A 24,918-nucleotide genomic window follows, 5' to 3' on the forward strand; every position below is an offset into this window, starting at 1 on the left:
GCCCTTCTGCTCTTGGAAATGGCTGTCACAGGCAGAATTAGCAGCTCCCTCCCTAATCTGCAGTTGTTCCTCTGAATTCTGGGCTGCTAGTTAATCTCTCTGCAGCGCATCTGCTTTGTGCCCATTACGGTACTGGGCACCGGGCAGCAGCGGCAGATATTAAATCAGGCATCATCTCTACTCTCACAGTTCACACTTTAATGGAGGTCATTGAACAAACTGTCCGCCCTAGAGGCTCTTAACAGGTAACCTCACCTGTCCAGAAGAGCAGGACAGGCCTCCTGGAGGAAGTGGCCTCTAAAACTAATTCTCAAAGAATAAATGGGCACTGTCTAGGGAATGGGGGGAGTTTAAATAACAACATTAGTCAACTTGGTATGTGTCAGGAACTGTTCTAAGCAGTTCATATAACACCTCGCTGGACCCTCATGACAGCCCTGTAAGGTGTAGGTATTATTATTATCCCCATTATTCAGATGTGGAGACACAGAAAAGTGAAGTAACCTGCCCAGGGTCATATAGTATAGTAGCTGGAGAACAAGACATGCAAAGGAAACACCACAAGCAAACAGTAGTGGGGCGGGGCCTCAGATATTGAAAACAGGTAATAAATAGTAAAAAAAAAAAAAGTTTTAAAACTCTACTGAACAGAACGAAGATAAATACACCGTTCCCATTAGTGCAGCCTGAAGCTTCTATTGATAATTTTATAATTCTTTAATCACATGAAGGTTTCTATGGGCTGATTGTCAACCTAACCCTTCCCTTTCTGAATAGGGATGCTCATCTCTTGAATCCTACACATGTTCTGTTGTTTGATTGAGGGAAGGGGGTAGCAGATGACACACTGATCATTAATCACAACATACCAATTTATAAAACTTCCGTTTACAGACTGTTTACTATCACTTTTCACGATATTGTCAGGTTTGAGTCTCACAACAGGCCTGAGAGGTAGACACAGCAGTTACCATCACTCCACTTTACTGCTGAGGAAATAGAGGCAACTTGCCCGAGCCCACACAGCCAGTAAGTATGGAGCTTGGGCCCTAGGCTTTTGGCTCCAGCTCCTGTGTTTTCCCCTCTACACCAAAACACAGTGTACAGTGAGGGCCAGAAAGATGTAAACCTGGCACCTATGACCTCCAGCAAGCTCTTTAGCCTCTCTAGGCCTTAGTTCCTTGTCAGTAAAACTGAGATAAGAAGAGCTCCTACCATATGCAGTTGCTGCAAAGATGAAATAAACATAATAGGCACAGAGCATTAGCCATGGAGAATATTCTCACAATGGAATATCATACAGCACAATGAATGAACACAATGACAGGCAATGATATCCATAAACCTTAGCAGTATCACAGTAAAGAGCAAGTCACAAAAAATTACCAATAGCATTATGCCCTTTTAATAAAGTTTACGACAACTAAAATTTTTAAATTTTTATGGGTAAATCTAGTGTATAAGGGAAAACAAGGATGTGATGAATACAGCATTCACGATGACAGACTGGGAGAGGGTAAGCAGAAGCGTGAGATCACAGTTAGATGTATGATATTGTCTAGATCCAGGATTCTGCTTTGAATGGTGGACTTGTGGGCACTTACTACATTAGCAAAAATAACTGATTACATAAATAAATAAAAACGAAGCATGCATGGACCAATGATGACAGTGTCTCATGAAACAAGGATTAGGATTAATCCAGTTTTTGTCCACTTGAGGTCCTAATTTATTAAAGAAATAAAAGTGTTAGGCCCACATTGTAAAATGTGTTCAATAAACATTCACTGTCATTGTTGACTATCTTTATTATTATCAGCATTATTAGCAAACTCCTAGCCAGACACCCTCAGTGTCTGTTGCAGGAAATTGGTGAGATTTCTCAGAACTTCTCAGAACGGTAAGCCCCGCTCCATCTAGGCCTCAGACCAGGCACCCATCCTATGAAGGGACACTAGTGGGGAGTGGTCATGAGTGGCTCACTGGTGGTTCTAGCAAGCTTTGGAGATAGGGAACTTCTTTTAGAAGAAGGTGGCCAGAAAGAATTATGATGCAACGTTAGAAGTTTAGGCCCTAGACTTAGGTCTAGGTTCTGCTTGCCATGTGCCTTTAAACAAACAACTGTGCCTCTCTGAGCCTCACTTGGTTTATGTATAAAACAGAGAGTAAGAACAGTAACTACCTCACAGGGCCATTATGAGAATTAAATGAGGTAATCCATGCAAAATGCTTAGCATAACATCTGGAACATCACTTAAGAGCTCAAAAACACTCCCTGCCTTTATCATCCGGTATCCCAGGCTACTCCATTCAGTGAAGGAGCTGGTAGGGACTTCCACCAAGCGGAAACAGCTGCCATCTTGTGTGTGAGGGCTGAGCACGTGTGTGTCACAGTTTTCCACTTCCTCCTGGAACCATTTCCTTTGTGAGCCAAACAGGGAGGAATCTGCACACAAAGGAACAATTCTGGGAGAATCCAGCCCCACTGCCAAAAGCTATTTCCTTGCCCCACCCCACTCTTGTCTGGAAATGTCTTGATGAGGGGGAACAACCACTTCCCTGGCCACCCAGGGCTGAGAAACAAGGTGTTCAGAATGAGAGCTGTCCTGGTGGATGACAAGATGTGGGCAGAGCTGCTGCTCAAAAGGCCATTAAGATGCAGGGCTTCCATGAGCTTGTCACCCTGGCCCACCTCCTAGAACAGAGTCACCCCAAAACATCCCCACAACCTGCTTCCACTGACCTGCCACCTCTCTGACCTCTTAACTTCCTGAAACAAGAGTACATCACAGAACTGTGCTACAGAGGATCCCCAGTAAGAATCCCCACAGTTTACAAACCCTTACCCCACCATTGCCCATTTCCCCTCCCACAAAGGATTCCCACACACAAGGATTCTAAATCCCTTCTTCCAGAAGAGGAAGATAATGCTCTGAGGAGCTGATTTACTCCAGATTCCACACCAGCAAGTGGGAGGAGTCAGAACCCAAACCAGATACTCCCCTCAGTTCAGTTCAGTAGCTCAGTCGTGTCCAACTCTGCAACCCCATGGACTGAAGAATGTCAGGGTTCCCTGTCCATCACCAACTCCCAGAGCCTACTCAAACTCATGTCCATTGCATCAGTGATGCCATCCAATCATCTCATCCTCTGTCATCCTATTCTCCTCTCGCCTTTAATCTTTCCCAGCATCAGGGTCTTTTCCAAAGAGTTGGTTCTCCTACCAAATCCCAAATCCTCCACTCTTCTTTTCCACCTCCCTCAGGATTCTGGGTTTCTCTCCCAAGGAGTCAAACTGTACTATTCTCTTCAGCATAAAGGATATTCCGTTTCCTGCATAAGCTGTAATTATCACACACAAAAGCCTTTCAAGGTGACCTCGACAACCCTCTGACTGCCTCACACAGGAGCTATATTTAACTCCTGGAAAGCTGTCAGCACAAGGCATTGGCTTTGCAGCTGGGTTTCTTTGCTGCTCCTTTTTTATTCTTTTCCAGCCCACATGAACCACAGTCTTCCCTGTATGCTCTAGGACAACAGGATGTATTTGTTTTAGCGATCAACAATGCTAGTCCAACCAGTGAGGCCCCCTCCAATGTCCTGCCCACTGTTTGGCCTTCATTTGGACTCCAAGAAGTGTTTGTAAATTCAGAGGAAGGAAGTGAGACATCTTAATGGCCCCAGATGGGTAGATCTGCAATAACTTGGAAGAAACTGTGGCAGAGGAAGGAGGGATTTCTGTACCCATGAAGTGAAGGGTCAATTCCCCCAGCCTCACCTGTGTGGCTGGGGGCCTCTCTGCAGAGTTAATGCAGGACTTAGTATAGGTGGAAGCAGCATTCTGAAGGAGCACTGGGAGAGGCATCTCCAAATGGCCTCAGGATTCTTCCCCTTCTGCAGTCCTCAGTTCCCACATCTATAAGAATTAAGTTATGAATTTCGTTAAGAATTTACCAAAATTCATAATTTAATTATGTAAAGAACACATGTAAATCTCTTAAAGCAGGGTATGACATAAAATAGTAAAGGAAAAATAATGTAAATAGCTAACATGTACTGAGTACTTACTATGTGCCAGACACTGTTTTAGGCACATTCTCACTGTACTAGGGTCCACTGCTCAGGTAGATAAGCTTCACAGGTCACCAGTGATGTACATCGGGTGGTTTATATAATTGTCCCAAAGGTATACAGCTAGAAAATGGGAACAAGACTTGAACTCACCTAGTTCCTATATTAATGTTAACAATTATTATTTATATGTTACGATTAAAATCCACAAACTGCAAAACATGCATCACTAAATAAACTGGAAACCATATTCACACGAGGGATACAAGTTCAGACAAACAGGGTTTGGGGAGCTTAGCCAAATGAGAAACTGGGCTTCTGCTCCCTTTTGTACCCTGGGGCTTTTTGCTACCTGTATTTTGGGTTTTTGTTTGTTTGTTTTTTCTTTCAAGCATCTTTTTTACTATCTTGAGTCACCATGAGAACAAACATGGTTAACTAGACATTAACCAGCTGTCGTCATTATTCAGTTGCTCAGTCGTGTCCAACTCTTTGCGACCCCATGGACTGCAGCACGCCAGGCTTCCCTGTCCTTCATCTCCTGAAGCTTGCTCAAACTCATATCCATTGAGTCGGTGATGCCATCCAACCATCTCATCTTCTGTTGTCCCCTTCTCCTCCTGCCTTCCATCTTTCCCAGCACCAGGGTCTTTTCCAATGAGTCAGCTCTTCGCATCAGGTGATCAAAGTATTAGAGTTTCAGCATCAGTCCTTCCAATGAATGTTCAGGACTGATTTCTTTTAGGATTGACTGGTTTGATCCCCTTACAGTCCAAGGGACTCTCAAGAGTCTTCTCCAACACTCCAGTTCAGAAGCATCAGTTCTTCAGCACTCAGCCTTTCTTATGGTCCAACTCTCACATCCATACATGACTATTGGACAAATCATAGCTTTGACTAGACAGACCTTTGTTGGCAAAGTAATGTCTCTGCTTTTTAATTTGCTGTCTAGGTTTGTCATAGCTTTTGTCTAACTAGCTGTTGGACTTTATCAACTCTTAAGAAAACTTTGCTTCAAGAATTTACTCATTCCACAAATACTTAAGCACGTATCTGTGTCAGGCACTAGCAAAAGCTGGCACTATTCCTACCCTCAAGGAGTTAAGGCTCAAGTGGGGGAAACAGATGCTAATCAGAGATATACGTATTTACATACAGCCATCCTCTGGGATCTGCAGGGAATTGGTTCCAGGACCTTCACCGATACCAAAATCCTCAGATACTCAATTCCCTCAGAGTCAGTCCCATGGGTTCTGCATTCTCAAGTTTTTCATCCAGGGATCCATCCAGAGGGTCAGTGAGAAGTGTAACATTTCACCACGAGAAGTACCACAGGGAGAGTGATGCTATGACAGCATAAAATAGAGGGAGTGTATGTGGTCAAGCGGAGAAGGCAATGGCGCCCCACTCCAGTACTCTTGCCTGGAAAATCCCATGGACGGAGGAACCTGGTGGGCTGCAGTCCATGGGGTCGCTAAGAGTCGGACACGACTGAGCAACTTCACTTGCACTTTTCCCTTTCATGCACTGGAGAAGGAAATGGCAACCCACTCCAGTGTTCTTGCCTGGAGAATCCCAGGGATGGCGGAGCCTGGTGGGCTGCCGTCTATGGGGTCGCACAGAGTCGGACACGACTGAAGCGACTTAGCAGCAGTAGCAGCAGCATGTGGTCAAGAGGACAGTGAAGGTCTGTGAGAAAGTCATGAGTGAGTAGAGGGCTGAAGGGGGCCATTACTGGTTAGCAGGAGAAGGGAATTCTGACAGGAAGAGGGAACCACATATGCAGAGACCTGGGGTTAAGAGGCTGAGGAACAGAGCAGAAAGCAGCCTGGAGAAAGGTCTGTCTGGAAGGGCATGCAGGGTTGGAAGGCCACAGAAAAGTCTCCTCTTTCCTTCTTTCCTCTTACCCAACTGTTGAGACCACCTCTACTAAGTATACTGCTTTCCTTTCTAAGGTGAGTTAACTCCCCACTGCTATAATGGGTCATACCTCATTGATAGGCTAGGTTGTTAAAACAATATACTAAATGTCATCTCTAAAATCATGTTGAAAAGGTTTTAAAGGAATGTACTAGTTCTTTCTCCAGGTAAGGAACCTTTATGAGATGGAAATTGGGTTATTTTGCAGTTGGGAAATGAGAAAGGAAATTTGAGTAAACCAAAAGAAAAACTGCATACCCTTCATAAAACCACATTCTGACAACTCTTCCTATTTTTCATTTTTCAGCCATACTGTTTGCATTTTCTCTGACTTTGATAACAAAGAAGGATGAGTTATTTTAGTCCCAAAGAGGCTTGTCAAGTAGTGAAGTGGGGAAAAGAGAAATTGGTTTCCTCCTACTGCTTTGCATTTAATCAAATTATAACTTGCAAGCTATTTCCAAGCATTTTTGTAAATTTCAGAGACTAAAAGGTGCCCAGGAATGAGATCACAAGTCAAAGAGCCCACCAGCTGACTAGGTAGGAACCCAAACAGGGTTTCTTATTCCTGTGGCTTGCTGAAGAAGTATTATTTACTTGCTTTTTGTCATGGAAATTAGACCTTTTACCTTTCAGTCTCTAAATAAATCTGACCTTCTTTGCACTGGGAGCCCATACTGGTTGTAATGAAGGCCTTTTGCTTCAGGGTTTCACTTAAGCTGCACCAGGGATGCAGTCCTGGGAACAAGCGGCAGGGCTTTTTGCTTGTGGCTTAAATTTCTGCTCTCTACCACCTCATGCTGTTTTCACTTAGGTGGGGAGGGTGTAGGAGTGGAGAGAAAACCGATCTTAGTCTTAGTTGGGTATTCACCAGGAACAATAAGCACAGAGTGGTATAATCTTAGATAAATTTTTAAGTAAGTTTCTAATTTTATTTGACAAACTTTTTTGCATCCCTGTGAACAGTTATCAACTCTTGGATTTCTATGCCCCTCTGTCCCACCTGGTTAAAAAAAAAAAAATGAAGACTTAGAACAATGATTAGACCATTTCTCCCTGGTTTCTCTTGATTGGAATTCACTGTACCTCCCCCTAAGGCTCAACTACTGCTGCTGCTGCTAAGTCGCTTCAGTCGTGTCCGACTCTGTGCGACCCCATAGACGGCAGACCACCAGGCTCCGCCATCCCTGGGATTCTCCAGGCAAGAATACTGGAGTGGGTTGCCATTTCCTTCTCCAGTGCATGAAAGGGTAAAGTGAAAGTGAAGTTGCTCAGTCGTGTCCGACTCTTAGCGACCCCATGGACTGTAGCCTACTAGGCTCCTCCGTCCATGGGATTTTCCAGGCAAGAGTACTGGAGTGGGGTGCCATTGCCTTCTCCGAAGGCTCAACTAAATCAAATACAATTAATGAAATGTATTCATGGTTCTAAATAAACTCTAGTCAAATAAGGCAACGCTGTCCTGATGCCCCGTCTGCCCACAGACAGCAGAGATGACCTGGACCAGGAGCAAAGGTGGGAGGTGGGTGGGGTAGGAACTAGTGGAGATTTTTCCTGGGATGGCAGGGACAGGATTCTGAGCTGTATCACTGCCCCTCCAGCTGAAAGATGCTGTCCCTCCACATGGCATGGAGGGAGTCCTTGGGAGGGGAGCACTCTGAGGAAAGGGGCTCTACTCCCTCCAATTGCCATAACCACACACGCTCAGTGTCAGGCCCAGGGCCGTAAACAGTCCAAGTAGGGAGGGGGGCGCTTGCAGAATCCCACAATGTCCTCCTGCCCTGGGAACTCCCTTCCCTTGTGCCCAGCACACCTGAATCTGCTGGGGGGTTACACAAATGAAGAGAATGCCAGTGAGTTCACTGAGCACCATATGTATCTTTTTATTTCATTTCTACAGTGACCATGCACAGCAGCTACTATTTTACCCCCACTGTTTAGAGATGAAGAATTGAACGCTAAGGAAAGTTAAGATGTTTCCCCAAGGGATTCCCTGGTGGTCCAGTGGTTAAGACTCTGAGCTCCCAATGAAGGGAGCATGGGTTCGATCCCTGGTTGGGGAACTAAGATCCCACATGCTGCGTGTCCAATAAATAAAATAAAACAATAAAAAAAAAAAAAAAAAGATGTTTCCCCAAGCAGAAAATGGCAGAGCTGGGAGGGGGCCCAGATTGTGTATACCCTGAGTTCTCAGCCACTCTTCTATGACTTATCTAAGCATCAAACCTAGTGTAAATTTAATACTGCTGCTGCTGCTAAGTCGCTTCAGTCGCGTCTGACTCTGTGCAACCCTATAGACGGTAGCCCACCAGGCTCCTCCATCCCTGGGATTCTCCAGGCAAGAATACTGGAGTGGGTTGCCATTTCCTTCTCCAAATTTAACACTAGATATTCTTATTTTCAATTAGTTGTGTGACTGTAGCTAAGTCAGATAAACTCTTGAACCCTCATGTTCCACATCTTTAAAATCAGAGTATTGGACTGGGTCATCAGAATAGTCAATGAATGGATGCTTGTTTGGCATCTACTATGATTGAGGCACAGATTAAGACATGTCCTCACAAAATCTGTTGCCACAGCTATAGCAGATCTGTCACTAAATACTCTCTGGTCAATACCCTGGAGCGTGCACAATTCTGGGAAATATTAGGAAGCAGCAACAACACCAATAATATGGCCCTGTTGATGGCTCCAGGCACAGCACCAAACAAAGTGCTCTGCAAGCATCTTAACCTAGTTATCCCAGCCTAGGAGGCTGGGGTCCCAGTATTCTCACTTTACAGATGAGAAAACCACGGCTCAGAGCTCTCTAACGTGCCCATCTTTGTACAACTTGGAAATGGCAGCATAAGAAGTCTGGCTCAGAGGTCTTACCCCAAAGCTCTAATCACTGTGCTCTTCTAAGCAAGACTTCATCTTCCAGCTAGTCAGAGACGTCTGCAGGGGCTCTTATTCCCACCTTCACTCAGCTGTTTCAGAAAGGGATGTCTAATGACAATTTTTTAAGGAATGAGGGACGTCTTCCCACAGTCTTTACGTTCACAGACATGCCCTCTAGTAGGTTTTCTGATGGCATACTTTTCAGAGGTTGAACCTTGGAATCACCTGGAGTACTTGTCAAAAATGCAGATTCCTGGGTCCTAGTAGAGCCTACTGAATCAGACTCTCAGATAGGCGGTCCAGCAAACCCCTGGGGGAGGGTATGACCACTTGTCATAAGCATTATATCATTATATGTATATGATTTCTCTCCAAATTAAATTCTTTGATAGTTTAAATCTTTGTGGTTTGAATTCTAAGGCATTAAAATGAAGGTACTCTCCAAAGGCACATCTGTATGCACCACACCTGAAAGTTAGCTTTGGGGGTAGAGTTCCATATCGTCTTTAAAGAATAGAGCACTGGCCGAAAGCTTCCTTGTAAACCGCGATGTATAAGCTTCTCTCTGGGATGACATTCTGCTGGTAAGTCAGGTATAAGCTTGAGTCACTTGTTTTGAGTCACTGAGATCTACACAGTTAGGGCTCTCAAGTTCAATGGGCTCAGTGGAGAAAGGCCCACTGAGCAGGATCTCAGCCCCACAATAAGGGTCTCCCACTCATCCAGTGAGAGGACTTGCAGATCAAGACCCCCAGTGACCCAGCTCAGCAAGCAGGCTTTGAGAGGCCATCTGCCTCCTCCCTGCCACAACCTGGCCTCCCTTTCTCTGAGCCCAAGTTCTCTGATGGAGGATTCAGGAGTCACAGGGATGCAAGCTTTGAAGTCAGAGAGCCTGACCTTACAGCTTACTGGCTGGGTGATCTCAACTCTCTAAGCCTCTGTTTCCTCCCTCATAGAACACAGAGACACCTGTGTGGTTTGCAAGGATTAAATGAGATGATGTGCGTTAACTGCCAAGTGTAATGGTAACTGCTCAGCTCAAGGAAGGGTTCTTGCCCACTAAAGCTACAGGCTGAGCTTTCTCCCAGGGCTCACGCTCCCTCCACCATCTGCTTCCCACCACCTCCTTACAGGCTCCAGAAACCAATGCTACCAGGACGAAGCAGCTCCTCACTTCCCATGTGCTTCTCTCAGATTCACTCAGCTCCTTTCTTTGCTCTATTTGGACTTTTGTGATCACAGCTCAGTTAAAGGAAAAACACTTAGAAGTCAAGGGCCCGTGTTAGAAATCCTATCAAGTACCAGGAAAAACAAAAGCCAAAAAGGTTGTTATAATGCTTGGGTACTTAAACTCGTGTTTTTAAATGCACAAAACTCACTCAGAAACTACCTGTCCTCACTTTAGAAGCAGGAGAGCTTTTAGAAGCCAGAATGCTGCCACAAGAGGCACTTGCTGATAGCAGCAAGAGGAAATTTGTGAGACAAAACCTCACAGACAAAAGAGAGGGAGATAGGAAGAGGAGGAAGGAGGGAGAGAGGAACAGACAGACTGATTTAAGTAATACAAAGGCTTAGCAATATGAGATCATTTATTGAAGAACAGCAATTCTCAGAAAGATGTGGCTGGGTACGGAAATGCTTGGAGGGGGTGGGGCCCAAGGTCACACCTACTTTTACATAGTACTGAGACCTTACATGCCCTCTTCACTCTCATTCTCTTACAGGTACACAGTAGAGTTTTCCAAAGGCTATATGATGTGTGACAGTGTGGTAGCTCTGAAGGTTAATGGGATGTGTGACTGTGTACTTTTGTGTTTTAAGCTTTTCTCAATTTTCAATTCAGTTCAGTTGCTCGGTCGTGTCAGACTCTTTGTGACCCCATGGACTGTAGCACGCCAGGCTTCCCTCTCCATCACCAACTCCTGAAGCTTGCTCAAACTCATGTCCATCAAGTCAGTGATGTCATCCAACTATCTTATCCTCTGTCGTCCCCTTCTTCTCCTGCCTGCAATCTTTCCCAGCATCAGGGTCTTTTCAAATGAGTCAGCTCTTTGCATCAGGTGGCCACAGTATTGGCGTTTCAGCTTCAGCATCAGTCCTTCCAGTGAATATTCAGGACTGATTTCCTTTAGGATGGACTGGTTGGATCTCCTTGCAATCCAAGGGACTCTCAAGAGTCTTCTCCAACACCACAGGTCAAAAGCATCAATTCTTCAGCACTCAGCTTTATAGTACAACTCTCACATCCATACATGACTACTGGAAAAACCATAGCTTTGACTAGACGGACTTTTGTTGGCAAAGTAATGTCTCTGCTTTTTAATATGCTGTCTTGGTTGGTCATAGGTTTTCTTCCAAAGGAGCAAGCGTCTTTTAATTTCATGGCTTCAGTCACCATCTGCAGTGATTCTGGAGCCCAAGAAAATAAAGTCTCTCACTGTTTCCATTGTTTCCCCATCTATTTGCCATGAAGTGATGGGACTGGATGCCATGATCTTAGTTTTCTGAATGTTGAGTTTTAAGCCTATTTTTTCACTCTCCTCTTTCACTTTCATTGAGAGGCTCTTTAGTTCTTCTTCGCTTTCTACCATAAGGGTGGTATCATCTGCGTATCTGACGTTATTGATATTTCTCCCGGCAATCTTGATTTCAGCTTGTGCTTGGCATTTCGCATGATGTATTCTGCATATAAGTTAAATAAGCACGGTGACAATATACAGCCTTGATGTACTTCTTTCCCAATTTGGAACCAATCTGTTAGAACTATGTCTAACTCTAACTGTTGCTTCTTGGCTTGCATACAGATTTCTCAGGAAGCAGGTAAGGTGGTCTGGTATTCCAATCTCTTTAAAAATTTTCCATAGTTTGTTATGATCCACACAGTCAAAGGCTTTAGCAGAGGTAGATGTTTTTCTGGAACTCTCTTGCTTTTTCAATGATCCAATGGAGGTTGGCAATTTGATCTCTGGTTCCTCTGCCTTTTCTAAATCCAGCTTGAACATCAGGAAGTTCATGGTTCACATACTATTGAAGCCTGGCTTGGAGAACTTTGGGCATTACTTTGCTAGCATGTGAGATGAGTGCAGTTGTGCAGTAGTTGGAACATTCTTTGGCATTGCCTTTCTTTGGGATTGGAATGAAAACTGACCTTTTCCAGTCTTGTGGCCACAGCTGAGTTTTCCAAATGTGCTGGCATGTTGAATGCAGCACTTTCACAGCATCATCTTTTAAGATTTGAAATAGCTGAACTGGAATTCCATCACTTCCACTAGCTTTGTTCGTAGGGATGCTTCCTAAGGCCCACTTCACTTTGCATTCCAGGATGTCTGGCTCAAGGTGGGTGATCACACCATCGTGGTTATCTAGATCATGAAGATCTTTTTTGTATAGTTCTGGGTATTCTTACCACCTTTTCTTAATATCTTCTGCTTCTGTTAGATCCATACCATTTCTGTCCTTTATTGTGCCCATTTTCCATGAAATGTTCCCTCAGTATCACTAATTTTCTTGAAGAGATCTCTAGTCTTCCCCATTCTATGTTTTCCTCTATTTCTTTACATTGAGCACTGAGGAAGGCTTTCTTATCTCTCCATGTTATTCTTTGGAACTCTGCATTCAAGTAGCTGTATCTTTCCTTTTCTCCTTTGCCTTTCACTTCTCTTCTTTCCTCAGCTATTTGTAAGGCCTCCTCAGACATCCATTTTGCCTTTTTGCATTTCTTTTCTTGGGGATGGTCTTTATCACTGCCTCCTGTACAGTGTCACAAACCTCTGTCCATAGTTCTTCAGGTACTCTGTCTATCAGATCTAACCCTAATTGAGATCTAATTCTCAATTTTAAGTGATGTTAAACTCATACTGGTTTCCCCAGTAGCTCAGCAGTAAAGAATCCACCTGCAACGCAGGAGACTTGGGTTCAATCCCTGGGTCAGGAAGATTCCCTGGAGGAGGAAATGGCAACCCACTCCAGTGTTCTTGTCTGGAAAATTCCATAGGGTTGCAAAGAGTCAGAGACAATAGAGCACGCATGCCAGCAAAGTCAATACTGGTAGATACAACTCACACCAAACGCTCTTTGGGGGTCTTCAATAATTGTTAAAATTGTAAAGTAATCTTGAGACCAGAAAATTTCACAACCTCTGGTGGAGAGATAAACAGCCACTGCACCCTGTAGCCTTGACACCCTTGCATGATAGCAGAGCAGCATCATGGATTTTCAACATGAACCACGGCTGCAGGCCACAAGAAAGTTCCCATGGTTACCCTGTGGTGCCTGCCTTATAGCATTTCCACAGCCTCCCTGGTGACCAATTAATTACTAATATGTGTGTGTGTGTCTGTCTGTGTGTGACAGGGATGGAGGATAAATATGGTGGGAAAGAGGGTGATACCCCAGAACAGTATCTTACTCATTTTCTAATTCCCCCAAGTGGCCAGACTGGCACATAATTAGAGTAAATCAGGAAATATTTTGGAATTGAGTTAACTGACTTTTGGTGTGTCTGTTGATGCCAAAGAGGTTTGTGTTTCCATTTGAAAAGATTTCCTCCATAACAGATAAAACTTGGCCAAAAAAAAAAAAAGTCAAGTCGCTTTCATTCAGTTCAGTCCCTCAGTCATGTCCGACTCTTTGCGACCCCATGAACCGAAGCACGCCAGGCCTCCCTGTCCATCACTAACTCCTGGAGTTTACTCAAACTCATGTCCATCGAGTCGGTGATGCCATACAACCATCTCATCCTCTGTCGTCCCCTTTTCCTCCTGCCTTCAATCTTTCCCAGCATCAGGGTCTTTTCAAATGAGTCAGCTCTTCACATCAGGTGGCCAAAGTATTGGAGTTTCAGCTTCAGCATCAGTCCTTCCAATGAACACTCAGGACTGATCTCCTTTAAGATGGACTGGTTGGATCTCCTTGCAATCCAAGGGACTCTCAAGAGTCTTCTCCAACACCACAGGTCAAAAGCATCAATTCTTCAGCCCTCAGCTTTCTTTATAGTTCAACTCTCACATCCATACATCACTACTGGAAAAACCATTGCCTTGACTAGACAGACCTTTGTTGGCAAAATAATGTCTCTGCTTTTTAATATGCTGTCTAGGTTAGTCATAACTTTCCTTCCAAGGAATAAGCATCTTTTTAATTTCATAGCTGCAGTCACCATCTGCAGTGATTTCTGGAGCCCAAAAAAATAAAGTCAGCCATTGTTTCCCCATCTGTAGTCGTGTCCAACTCTTTATGACCCCATGGACTGTAACCTATCAGGCTCCTCCAACCATGGGATTTTCCAGGCAAGAACACTGGAGCAGGATGCCATTTCCTACTTCAGGGGATTTTCCCGACCCAGGGATCAAACCCGGTCTCCTGCATTGCAGGCAGATGCTTTACCATCTGAGCCACCAGGGAAGCTAAAACCTGGCTAAAATGACGTTAAACAATTTTATGCTTCAAAGAGAGAGCCCTGCCCCTCCAGAACCCTTGCCCAGTGGCACCTCAGGGGGTTACAGCTCCTTTCACCTGAGCTCTGGAGTGAGGCCTGGAGATGTACCACACAGCAGCTCCAGGAATCATGAAAACTTGGGATCGGCCTGGCTCCTCCTCTTTCGAGCTGTGCTACTATCCCACAGGTTCCCTCAGCTTGAGAGCCAGCTCCTAGAAAATAGGTATCCTGGAGGACCTACTCACAGGCGTGCTGCAGGGATGAGAGGAAACCTGGCATGGAAAGCCCCTACTCAGGGCCCAGGGGTAGAGAGCACCCATGAGGTAGGGGCTGTCAGTAACTGCCTTCAGTTCATTTCCAACAAATTTGGGGTGATTTTGGAATAGCACAGAAAGATTACATCATCACATTTTTCCAATGAGTGCTACTCTCTGTACATAAAATTTCTGTTTTTTAAAAAGTCCTCATGTGGTCATCTCTCCATTCCCTCTCATCTAACAGATACAGAGCACCCACTCTGAGCAGGTAGACTAGATGCTAAGGAAGCTGAGATTCACAGTTCACACCTCCCAGAGCCCACAGACTCTCCCCCTTCCTGAGGGAGACAGACATGCAGATCTCACAGCACAGATCAGCATGGCAGTTACTATAGTGACAGTATGCATAGCTGACTCAGGGTGGGATTTACTATGTTCAGGGCAAGACACTTTCCATACATGACATTGTGAGGCAAGTGCTGTTATTTCCCCTTTACAGAGGGGGAAATTGAATCATATAGGTTAAGCAACTTGCCAAAGGTCCCATGGCTGATGAATAACAGAGCCTGAACATGAACCCAGGAAATCTGGCTCCAGGACTGATTCTCTTATGCTCCATGTTACAGCCCCTCTTACACATCCCAACCTGTAGCTGCAAGTCAGTCTCACCACTTTCTCAGGAGGTCCTAGTGGGGAGAAGCACATGGATTTGGGAGTCAAGAGACCAGGGCTTAAATCTTGACTCTTCTGCTTGTCCATGTAACTTCAAGCAAGTTACTTATCTTCTCTGAACCTTGGTTTCTTCATCTAAAAAATGGGCTTGATCATCAGACCAATGTCAACTTGGTAGGGCCCTATAAAATACTGCAAAGCAATGTAAGTGCTATAGTATAAAGTACAAAGTGACGAAATCAGATTCTGTTGAGGCTCTGCTGGCTGTATGGCCCTGGAGAAGTTGTTTAACCTCTCTGAGCCTTAGCTGCATCCTCCATGTAATGGAGATAATAAAATACATGGTATGAGACTTAAATAAGACAATATGTATAAAAGGATTAGCACAGCTGAAAATAATTGTTCCATACATGTGAGCTCATATTATTACACACAAGTGACTGGCAAGCTGCAAAGAGGGACAATACTACTACTGTAGAGAAGTCAGTCTTTGGCTCTAAGGCAAACCAAGTCCAAAGATACTGCTTTGGGACAGAGAGACATTGATGACATCATGGTCTTGGTATGCTTCAGTCTTTTTAAAGGACTCAGTGCTCTAGGCTTTTGCAACTCCGTGTGGTCTCAGACCAGCAGCATCAGTTTTAGCTGGGTGCTTGTCAGCAATGCAGAATCTCAGGCCCCACACCAGACGTCCTGAGTCAGAATCTGCATTTTGACAGAATCCCCTGATAATTCCTAGATACACTCAAGTCTGAGAAACACTGGTGTAGCATGGGGAAAAGAACAGCAACAAGAGTTTTTGGCCAGGGGTGGGAAGGGTTAATGTTTAGTTTGGCTCCTGTCAAGTCACCGGAAACAGAAGGTTCCAGAGATTGAAGTGTATAGACTGATGAGACAGGAAGGCTTCCTTCCTGCCTTGTGTCCTGGACGGCCAGAGCTGCCTGGGACCTGCGCTGACCCTCGAGCTCAGTGAGGAAGGACCCTGGGCCTGCAGAGCAGAGGGCAGGCTGGGACAAAGAGAGGGCTCAGTGCCTCTGCTCAGACTACCTGGGAGGTTCAGTCCTCAGGCCAAGCCCAGATGAGGTCTGAAGAGGAGCGGGGAGCAGGGAGGCCGGAAAAACGTCACAGTTAACTGAGCAGGGCTCTCCCAAGGGAGGCTGGTGGCCAGCGCTGGGACAGCTGTGCAAGGGCCTCTGAGGTCCCCGTGTTGCCCTAAGCCCTGTCCTTTGGCACCTGCTTCCCTGGGTCCTGCAGGGTGGGGGTGGGGGTGGGGGTGGGGCCCAGACCCTGGACACAGCCGTGACTGGGCTCCACTGGCTTCCTCCTCAGTGCTGGAGCAGCTCCTCCCCGAGCTCACAGGGCTGCTGAGCCTCCTGGACCATGAGTACCTCAGTGACACCACTCTGGAGAAGAAGATGGCCGTGGCCTCCATCCTGCAGAGCCTGCAGCCCCTCCCAGGTCAGCCATCAGCATGCTGCCCAGAGCTTCTCAAGAACCCTCAGTAACTCCCGAGGGCCTGCTGGCAGGAGGAAGTAAACCTCACAGCATAGCAATTCAGCTCTCTTCAAGATGGCAACCCACTCCAGTGTTCTTGCCTGGAGAATCCCAGGGACGGAGGAGCCTGGTGGGCTGCCGTCTATGGGGTCGCACAGAGCTGGACACGACTGAAGCGACTTAGCAGCAGCAGCAGCAGCATGGTCTAACCAGTGTCTCCATCCACTCCAAGCTTTGTCCACCACAGCCCTGGCAGTGCTCCTTGTCCTCTTCCACCCCAGCCCTCTACAAACTCACACAACACACATGCCACACACACTCATGTACACACCACTACCACACTCACACACACACAGCATGCTCTCACATAGACCTCATGCAGTAACAAACACACATCACACATAATGTACCCCACATGCTCTATCACACACAACACACTCACTTATCACACATAGCATATATGCACAACACTCACGCACACTCTGACAGACATATCACATACACCTCACACTGTCCTGCACTCAGATGCACGCTCACACACTCCCCCTTGGCTTTATGGGTAGTATACCTGCCCCTCCATCTCCACTCAGGCCCTCCCTCTACTCCCCACGATCTCTCTGCCTCACTATGTGCTCAGCAGCAAAGCTTCCTCCTCTGCTCCAGCCTTTCCCCAACCTCAAGGGAGCCCACGAGATGGTATGTCTAAATCAAGAGCTCAGTAAACTCTAAAGGGGCTGCATCCTGTCCCACGGGGTTGGAGAGGTCTGAGTGACATGGGGGGGAGTCAGCACTGGGTGAAACTGAGCCTCACTTCCCAGGGACAGTGTCCTCGGCCACTCTCACAGGACTGCAGGAGAATGAAAGAGGCAGCAGTTTGCTACTGGCCCCCAGCTGTCCCAAAGCAGCGCCTCTACTTTGTCCTCTATACTGGGCTCTGGGCATCCTTTCACTTAGAGAAGGAGATGCTCAGTAACAATGGAAAAAAGGAAACAAAGTTTGAAAGCTTTGGAGATAACCTAGGATATGCATATGCTTTGCAACCTGAGTGCTGTGTCCTGTGCGGGACAGAAGTCTGAGTGCGCGGCGCGGGGGAGACTAGCCGTCCTCAGAGGCAGCAGCAGTCCTGGGTGCCCCCTCCTCACAGCTGGCCTGCTCTCCTCCTTCCTCACAGCAAAAGAAGTCTCCTACCTGTATGTGAACACAGCGGACCTCCACTCTGGGCCCAGCTTCGTGGAGTCCCTCTTCGAAGAATTTGGTAAGCTACTCTCTCCTGACCTCAGCTGGAATCTATCCTTCCCCAACATGCATGTCTACCACCTCAGTCTCTAGAAGGGTCCCCTGTATATGGGTCATCATTACAAAACTGAGTGACCTCAGAAAAGTCCCTTTGCCTCTCTGGGCCCTGCCAAGTCTAAAAATCTAGTCAGAATCCACAGTTACAGGAAATCATCCCCGAGATTTGAGGAAAGATAGGGATGAACACACAGGCCAAAGAAGGCTGGCAATAGGGCGTTGTCTCGTCTGCTGCTAACGTCAGTCTTAGTAGCTGCCTGGTCTCTGAGTTGAGTGGTCCAGCAGCTCAGCAGAAAGTGGAGCTGTGAGGGACTAGCAGAGGCACCTAGAGTATGGGAGCAGCCAAGCCAGGCCGTGTGCAGGGTGTGTGGGATCCCTGATCTATCCCAAGGGAGAACGGCACTGTACAACACAGGGAGAAAGCTGTGGGTCAGATGAGAGGATTCAGGGACTGACAGACTTTGGGAAAACACCGTGCCTTCATTAAATAACCCTTGAAAACTTCCAAAGCACTGTACCAAACTGCATTATCCCATTTGATTCCCTGATAACACTGGGATGATTGTGACCACACTTTTTGGATGAGAGGGATGAAGTCACTTGCCCTGGATTACTAATGGAGGAGGTGGTAGGGCTTCCTGACCCCAAATCTAGTCCTCTTCTCACTCTGCCGGGCTCGTCCTCCACTTAGTCTGTCCTAATGGCCTGACTCCCTGTAGACTGTGACCTGAGCGGCCTTCAAGACATGCCAGAGGACGAGGCGGAGTCCTGCAAAGGAGCCAGTCCTGAGCCAGCCAAGAGTCCATCTCTGAGACATGTGAGTTCTTACATTCTCTGGCCCTCTTTTCCTCTGGAGGAGGTAGGGAAACTCTTGCCTCTAATGCTGGGGATCCTCTCGACCATGAGAGATCTGCTCTCTCTTCAGTGTGGTGGTTAAGGGCAGAAACAGCACTGTGAGAACATTTCAATGATTCATGATGACATGCTCACTGTGCCAGTGCCGAGCAGGGATAATGATTGGTAAACTGACCTGTGTCTTCAGGCCCAAAGGACATGCCCACCCCAACTTCTGATTTCAGGAGCACAGGAGGAGTGATGGGGAGAGCTCTGGATCACAAGATGGGTGGCCTCTGCCTTCCTCCCTTCTGCTGTGTGGTAGATCACTTCCTGTCTCTGAGCCTGAGTTTTCACTTACAAAAATGAAGGTCTGGATCACAGACCAAAAATGAAGTTCCCAGCTTTTGGGGCCATGGAATTAGGGCAGGGGCCCCAAATCACATCAGACATTATCTGTTGACTGCATCATTCACTATCATCACCACCGTAAATGGTACCAGTTGTGGACCACCCATCATGTCCTTTCATATTCAGAGACTGCATCTTGCCTTCTAGGAGCTCCTGTCCCCCTCTTCCCCAGGCTCCTCCCTGTCACTCTGCCTGCTCCCCATCTCTCCTGGTCTTCTGGGTTTCACACACCTCCTCTGTCCTCTTTCAGACAGCTGACCTGCCTCCACCGCTCCCCAACAGGCCTCCGCCTGAGGACTACTATGAGGAGGCCCTTCCCCTGGGACCTGGCAAGTCCCCTGAGTACATCAGCTCCCATAGTAAGTTCTGGTCCCTGAGGGTTGGGGGTGAGGGGGAGAAGGCTCCTTTCCTGAAGCTCCTGTGTGTCCTGCTGGGGCTGGAGCTCCAAGCCTGGCACCATTCAGCCACGCCTACCTACTGGGCAGGAGCGTGGGAGACCCTGGCCTCGCCAGTGACAGTCTGGGTGGGCAGGCCAGCAGGCATGGCCTGGGGCTCAGGGGCTGGGGTTCCAGACCCAGTTCTATGTGACCCTGAACAACCCCCTTCCCCTCTCTGGGCTTCTGTTCCTCTACCCTTGAAATAAGAAAGAGGGGCTAGATACACATATATCAAGGCACTAGGGCAGAAGTTCGCATGAGTGCTATGGCTTGGGTATAGAGCCCTAACATTACATACAAGAAACTCTATTATGGTTTTTCGGTGATGCACCATGTGTAGTTAAACCTGCGTAAGATATCTGTGTCCCGACATCCTATCATTCTGCAGCACAGAGGAATATTCTTCAACCATCAAAAAATACATGAGACAGGTCTGTGCTGATCAGAAATGAATCCCAGGATACATACTAAAAAAAAAAAATCAGAATACTGCATATAACATGATCCCATTCGCTTTTAAATAGGGTACTCATATATGCATTTAACAGTTTTTCTAGGATATGCAAGAAACTCTCGACAGAATTTTCCTATAGAAAATGAATGAGCAGAAATCTGGGTGAAAGGGAACATATTTTCCCATTCATACTATTTTGTACTGATTATGCTTTTCATCATGTTGTAGTAAAATACACATAACATAGAACTGACCACTCTAATTGTTTGCAAGTGTCCAATCACTGGCGTTTAGTGCATGCACAGTGTTGAGTAGACATCACCACTATCAAGTTCCAAAACATCTTCATCAGTCCAGAAGGAAACCCCATACCCAGTAAGCAGTCACTTCCTGTTCCCCTCTCAACCAATCTGCTCTGTCTCTATAATTTGCCTTATCTGAATATTTCATTTAAACAGAACCATACAATATATGGCCTTTTATGTCTGGGTTATTTCATTCAGCATAGTGTTTCTGAGGTTCATTCATGTCACTGCATGTATCAGTACTTCCTTTTTATAGACAAATAATCCTCTATTGTATATACCATATTTCATTTATCCATCTGTCAGCTGATGGACATTTGGGTTGTTTGGGTGGACTTGGACCAGGTGATCCATGGCCCTCTTCAGACTTGGGACCTATGTCACTGCCAGCAGCTATTTATGTGAAGCAAGTGACTTTATTTTATCCACTTGAGGACAGAAAAGGAGGGGATGAAGTGCTGCTAGACCCTGAATCCCAGGACAAGCCCTCAGCTGGGTGAGGCTCTTTCCCCTCCTCAGAGAGCTCAGATGGGGCAGAGAAGCTGCCTCCTGGAGCAGCGGGGGTCCTGGGGTGGGAGGGAAGGGAGTGCCTCAGGAAAGGCCGGGGACCTTGTCCAGGAAGAGGGCGCCAGGCCCGACAGGAAGTATCCTTCCTCTCGCACACAGTGTCCAGCCTACCAGGTGTCCGAGCGCTTTCGGTGCTCCCTCCCTCTTCTGCCTTGCATCTCCTCCTTTTCCACCCTCACTTCTGGCCTGAATACCCCAGTCCACCTCACAGGGATGTCTCTAGCATCTGAGACCTCAGGATGCCTGCTGGGAAAAGCAGGCTGTGAGCCTCCCTTGAGAGATATAACTGGGCACCCCAGTCACTGGGAATTTGAGTGCTGCCGTCCTCAGGAAAACAGATGGTCAGCAGGGCTGAGAGCCCAGAGCACTCAGCGTGGTGTGAGAGCAAGTTGGTCTGAAAGAAGGAAGGCTTCCTGGAGGAGGGGATGGGCACCTGCCCCCTGAGCTGGCAACTTCAGTTCTGATCCAGGCTCTATCACTAGAAGAGTGTGTGGCCTCAGTTTCTTCATCTGTGAAGTGGGTCTGATACCTCCCTCCCTGCACTGCAGAAATCAAGAGATAATAGTTATAATGATGTCTAACATTTGTCTAAGATGTTTTATGTGCCAGGCTTTATACTGAGAGTTCATATGCATTTTATCACTAATCTAAGGTAGAAACTGTTCATGTCAATTTTATAGGTAAAGAATCTGAAATGCAGAGAAACTGTGGTTTCTTTCCAAAGTCACTCAGTAAATAATGGAGATAGATTTCAACTCAGATCTAATTAACCCAAAACACACGCCCTTAACCCACTGAGCTTCAAAGAATGCTCCAGAGACCATCCGTATCAAAATAATCTTAATTGTTAAAAAAAAAAATCTGATTCCTTGGAATTCCATACATTTTCTGTTTTTACACACAAACTGGCGACCCACTCCAGTACTCTTGCCTGGAAAATCCCGTGGACGGAGGAGCCTGGTAAGCTGCAGTCCATGGGATCGCTAAGAGTCAAACATGACTGAGCGACTTCACTTTCACTTCTCACTTTCATGCATTGGAGAAGGAAATGCCAACCCACTCCAGTGTTCTTGCCTGGAGAATCCCAGGGACGGGGGAGCCTGGTGGGCTGCCGTCTACGGGGTCGCACAGAGTCGGACACGACTGACGCGACTTAGCAGCAGCAGAACTATCCAGCTAAATAGGTTTTTTCCATAGTGCAGATTCCTCAGTTCAGCCCACACGAGTGAATCAGAATCTCTGGAGATATAGTTCAGGGATCTAAAATTTTCTTTTCCTTTTTATTTATTTTTAATTGGAGGATAACTGTTTTACAATATTGTGTTGATTTCTGTCACATATCAACATGAATCAGCCATAGGGATCTGCACTTTTTAAAAGACCTCAAATGAATGTAAGTTGGTGCAGCCATTAAGGGAAAAATATGGACGTTCCTCAAAAAACTAAAAATAAGAGTTACCAGATGATCTAGAAACCCCACTCCTGGGCATACTCCTGGAGAAAACTCTAATTTGAAAAGATACATGGGGCTTCCCTGGTGGTCTAGTGGTTAAGAATCTACCTGCCAATGAAGAGGACATGAGTTTGATCCCTGATCCTGGAAGATGCCACATGCCACAGGGCAGCTAAGCCTGTGCACCACAGCTACAGAGCCCATATACCCTAGACCCTGTGCCCTTTAACAAGAGATGCCACTGCAACGAGAAGCCTGCCCACTGCAACAAGAGAAAGCCCTAGGGCAACAACAAAAACCCAGCACAGCCAAAAATAAATAAATAAATTTTTTGAAAAAAGAAAAGATATATGTAACCCTGATGTTCCTAGAAGTGTTATTTACAACAGCCAAGACATGGAAGCAACCTAAACATACATCAACAGATGAATGGATAAAGATATTTTATACACACACACACACACACACACACACACACACAATGGAATATTACTCAGCCATAGGAAAAAATAATGAAATAATGCCACTTGCAGCAGCATGCACAGACCTAGAGATTATCATACTAAGTGAAGTAAATCAGAGAAAGACAAATATTTGAAGATATTACTTATATGTGGAATCTAAAGTATGATACAAATGAACTTATTTACAATACAGACTCAGACATAGAAAATAGTCCTATGGTTACCAAAATTCAGCATTAGCAGCTATTGTATGTGTTGTATATATTCACTATTGTATGTGTTGTTATTATTGTCTCTAGTCCACTTCCTCCTCTGCAGATTCAGAAGGAGAGGAGGGGGTGGATGCATTAAGGAGTGAGCAGAGGGGCTGAGGTGGAAGACGACGAGACAAAGGCAGAGCAGAAAGGGGGTCTGAGCCCAGGTGCTGGGACACCACTCCCTGCAGTCCAGCGACTAGAACTGTGACCAAGACACACACCCACACATACCAGTGTTCTGGGGTCAGAGGAGACAGGCTGACCACGCTCTGCCTGGGAAGGTCAGAGGAAAGATCTTCGAGCTGGGTATTGGAGGCTGAGTAGGAATTTTCTAGCTGTTGCTAGGAGGGCACAGGGAATACCATGAACATAGGCCTGGAAGTGTGACAGGGCCCAGTAGGGCCATTCCTGGTGACAGGAGCATAGAGGGCAGGTGTGGCGCTAAGGCAGATGAGATATGGAGAGGAGGCCCCACACTTCGGCCAGGCAGTGACTAGAAGCTCCACTCCCTCTTCCCTGAGGAGGACACCATGTCCAAGATCTTTGCCAGCCCTGGCACGTGGAGTCTGCCTGCATTTCTCCAAGTACTGCTCTTTCTGCCAACTCCACAGATGGCTGCAGCCCAGCCCACTCGCTTATGGATGGCTACTATGAGGATGCAGACAGCAGCTACCCCGCCACCAGGATGAATGGGGAGCTGAAGAATTCTTGTAAGTACTGGGTGGACGTTCAGTCCAGTTCTGTCCTCAGGGAGAGCAAACCTTGACCTGACCTTGGCATGCCCATACCCACTGCCCCCTCAACTCCCTGGGGTCACCACAGAGGCCTCAAAGCTCTTGTTCTCAGTGTCCCTGGGGTTCAGTGGGAAGACTGCTGAGAGGAGTTAGGAGCCCCAGACCAAGCCCTTGCCCTGACTCTCAGTGACTGACCTTAAGCAAGTGATTTACTCTCCCTAAGCCTCCAGATTCCTCTATCAAACAGGGACTTGCTAGGGGCCATGAAAATGACCTGAGACAACGGATGCAAAGATGATGGGTAAAGACAATAGCTAATATTTACTGAGCCCTCAGTGAGTGCCAGACACTCAGCTAAACATTCTGCATTTGTTACTGCTCAAAATAGCCTAGTGAGGTAGGTATTATAATTTATTATGACCATTTCATTGATGAGGAAACTGAAGCTCTCTCAGGTAAAGTCACTGAGATCACAAAGCAAGTGGTAAATCTGAAAGACACAGGGCCCACGTGGGAGCTTAGTCATTACCAAGATCACACCTCACACCCACCCCTTCACAGCCCTGGGGCCCCAGAGCAGGGATGTCTGCAAAAGAGTAAGAAGGTCCACCTCCCCCAACACTGGGTGACAGCACAGGGACAGGTCCTTTCCTATGGCTCCTGCAGACAATGACTCTGACGCCATGAGCAGCTCCTACGAGTCGTACGATGAGGAGGAGGAGGAAGGGAAAGGGCCACAGCCCACACACCAGTGGCCCTCAGAGGAGTCCTCCATGCACCTGGTGAGGGACTGCAGGATATGTGCCTTCCTGCTGCGGAAAAAGCGCTTCGGGCAGTGGGCCAAGCAGTTGACCATCATCAAGGAGGACCAGCTCCTGGTGAGTGGCCACAGACGACAGCCTCTTGGCCTCACGTGGACTTGCATGTGTGTGTACGTGTGTCTGTGTGCATGCAGGCATGTCTGCCTCTGTTCCTCTG

At 46.6% G+C, this 24,918-nt stretch overlaps 1 protein-coding gene and 3 long non-coding RNA genes across 8 annotated transcripts in view; 2 read left to right on the plus strand and 2 right to left on the minus strand.

Moving 5' to 3' along the window:
* The window catches only part of LOC145508659 (uncharacterized), a 106,581-nt gene that overhangs the window by 49,917 nt on the left and 31,746 nt on the right, over nucleotides 1-24,918 (minus strand). The window lies entirely within an intron of this gene.
* The window catches only part of AFAP1L1 (actin filament associated protein 1 like 1), a 69,065-nt gene that overhangs the window by 15,456 nt on the left and 28,691 nt on the right, over nucleotides 1-24,918 (plus strand). For 3 of the 4 annotated variants that reach the window (XM_081495713.1, XM_081495711.1, XM_081495716.1), the window contains exons 2-7: nucleotides 16,567-16,695; nucleotides 17,903-17,986; nucleotides 18,744-18,841; nucleotides 19,520-19,628; nucleotides 23,818-23,916; nucleotides 24,607-24,818. In XM_081495713.1, coding sequence (XP_081351839.1) covers nucleotides 16,653-16,695; nucleotides 17,903-17,986; nucleotides 18,744-18,841; nucleotides 19,520-19,628; nucleotides 23,818-23,916; nucleotides 24,607-24,818 — 645 coding nt within the window. In that variant the 5' untranslated portion in view covers nucleotides 16,567-16,652. The remainder of the gene's footprint in view (nucleotides 1-16,566; nucleotides 16,696-17,902; nucleotides 17,987-18,743; nucleotides 18,842-19,519; nucleotides 19,629-23,817; nucleotides 23,917-24,606; nucleotides 24,819-24,918) is intronic. The other variant, XM_081495712.1, reaches the window with a different exon arrangement.
* Nucleotides 1,870-8,116, plus strand: LOC145508661 (uncharacterized). Its single transcript, XR_014055515.1, has 2 exons — nucleotides 1,870-5,377; nucleotides 7,208-8,116. It is a non-coding gene; the product is annotated as an uncharacterized LOC145508661 (long non-coding RNA).
* Nucleotides 12,507-16,643, minus strand: LOC145508662 (uncharacterized). Its single transcript, XR_014055516.1, has 2 exons — nucleotides 15,016-16,643; nucleotides 12,507-14,168 (listed from the first exon to the last, which is right to left on the minus strand). It is a non-coding gene; the product is annotated as an uncharacterized LOC145508662 (long non-coding RNA).

This window comes from Giraffa tippelskirchi, chromosome 6 (assembly GCF_054371585.1).
Source record: "Giraffa tippelskirchi isolate mGirTip1 chromosome 6, T2T-mGirTip1v1.2.pri, whole genome shotgun sequence".
In the NCBI taxonomy this organism is placed as follows: Eukaryota; Metazoa; Chordata; class Mammalia; order Artiodactyla; family Giraffidae; genus Giraffa; species Giraffa tippelskirchi.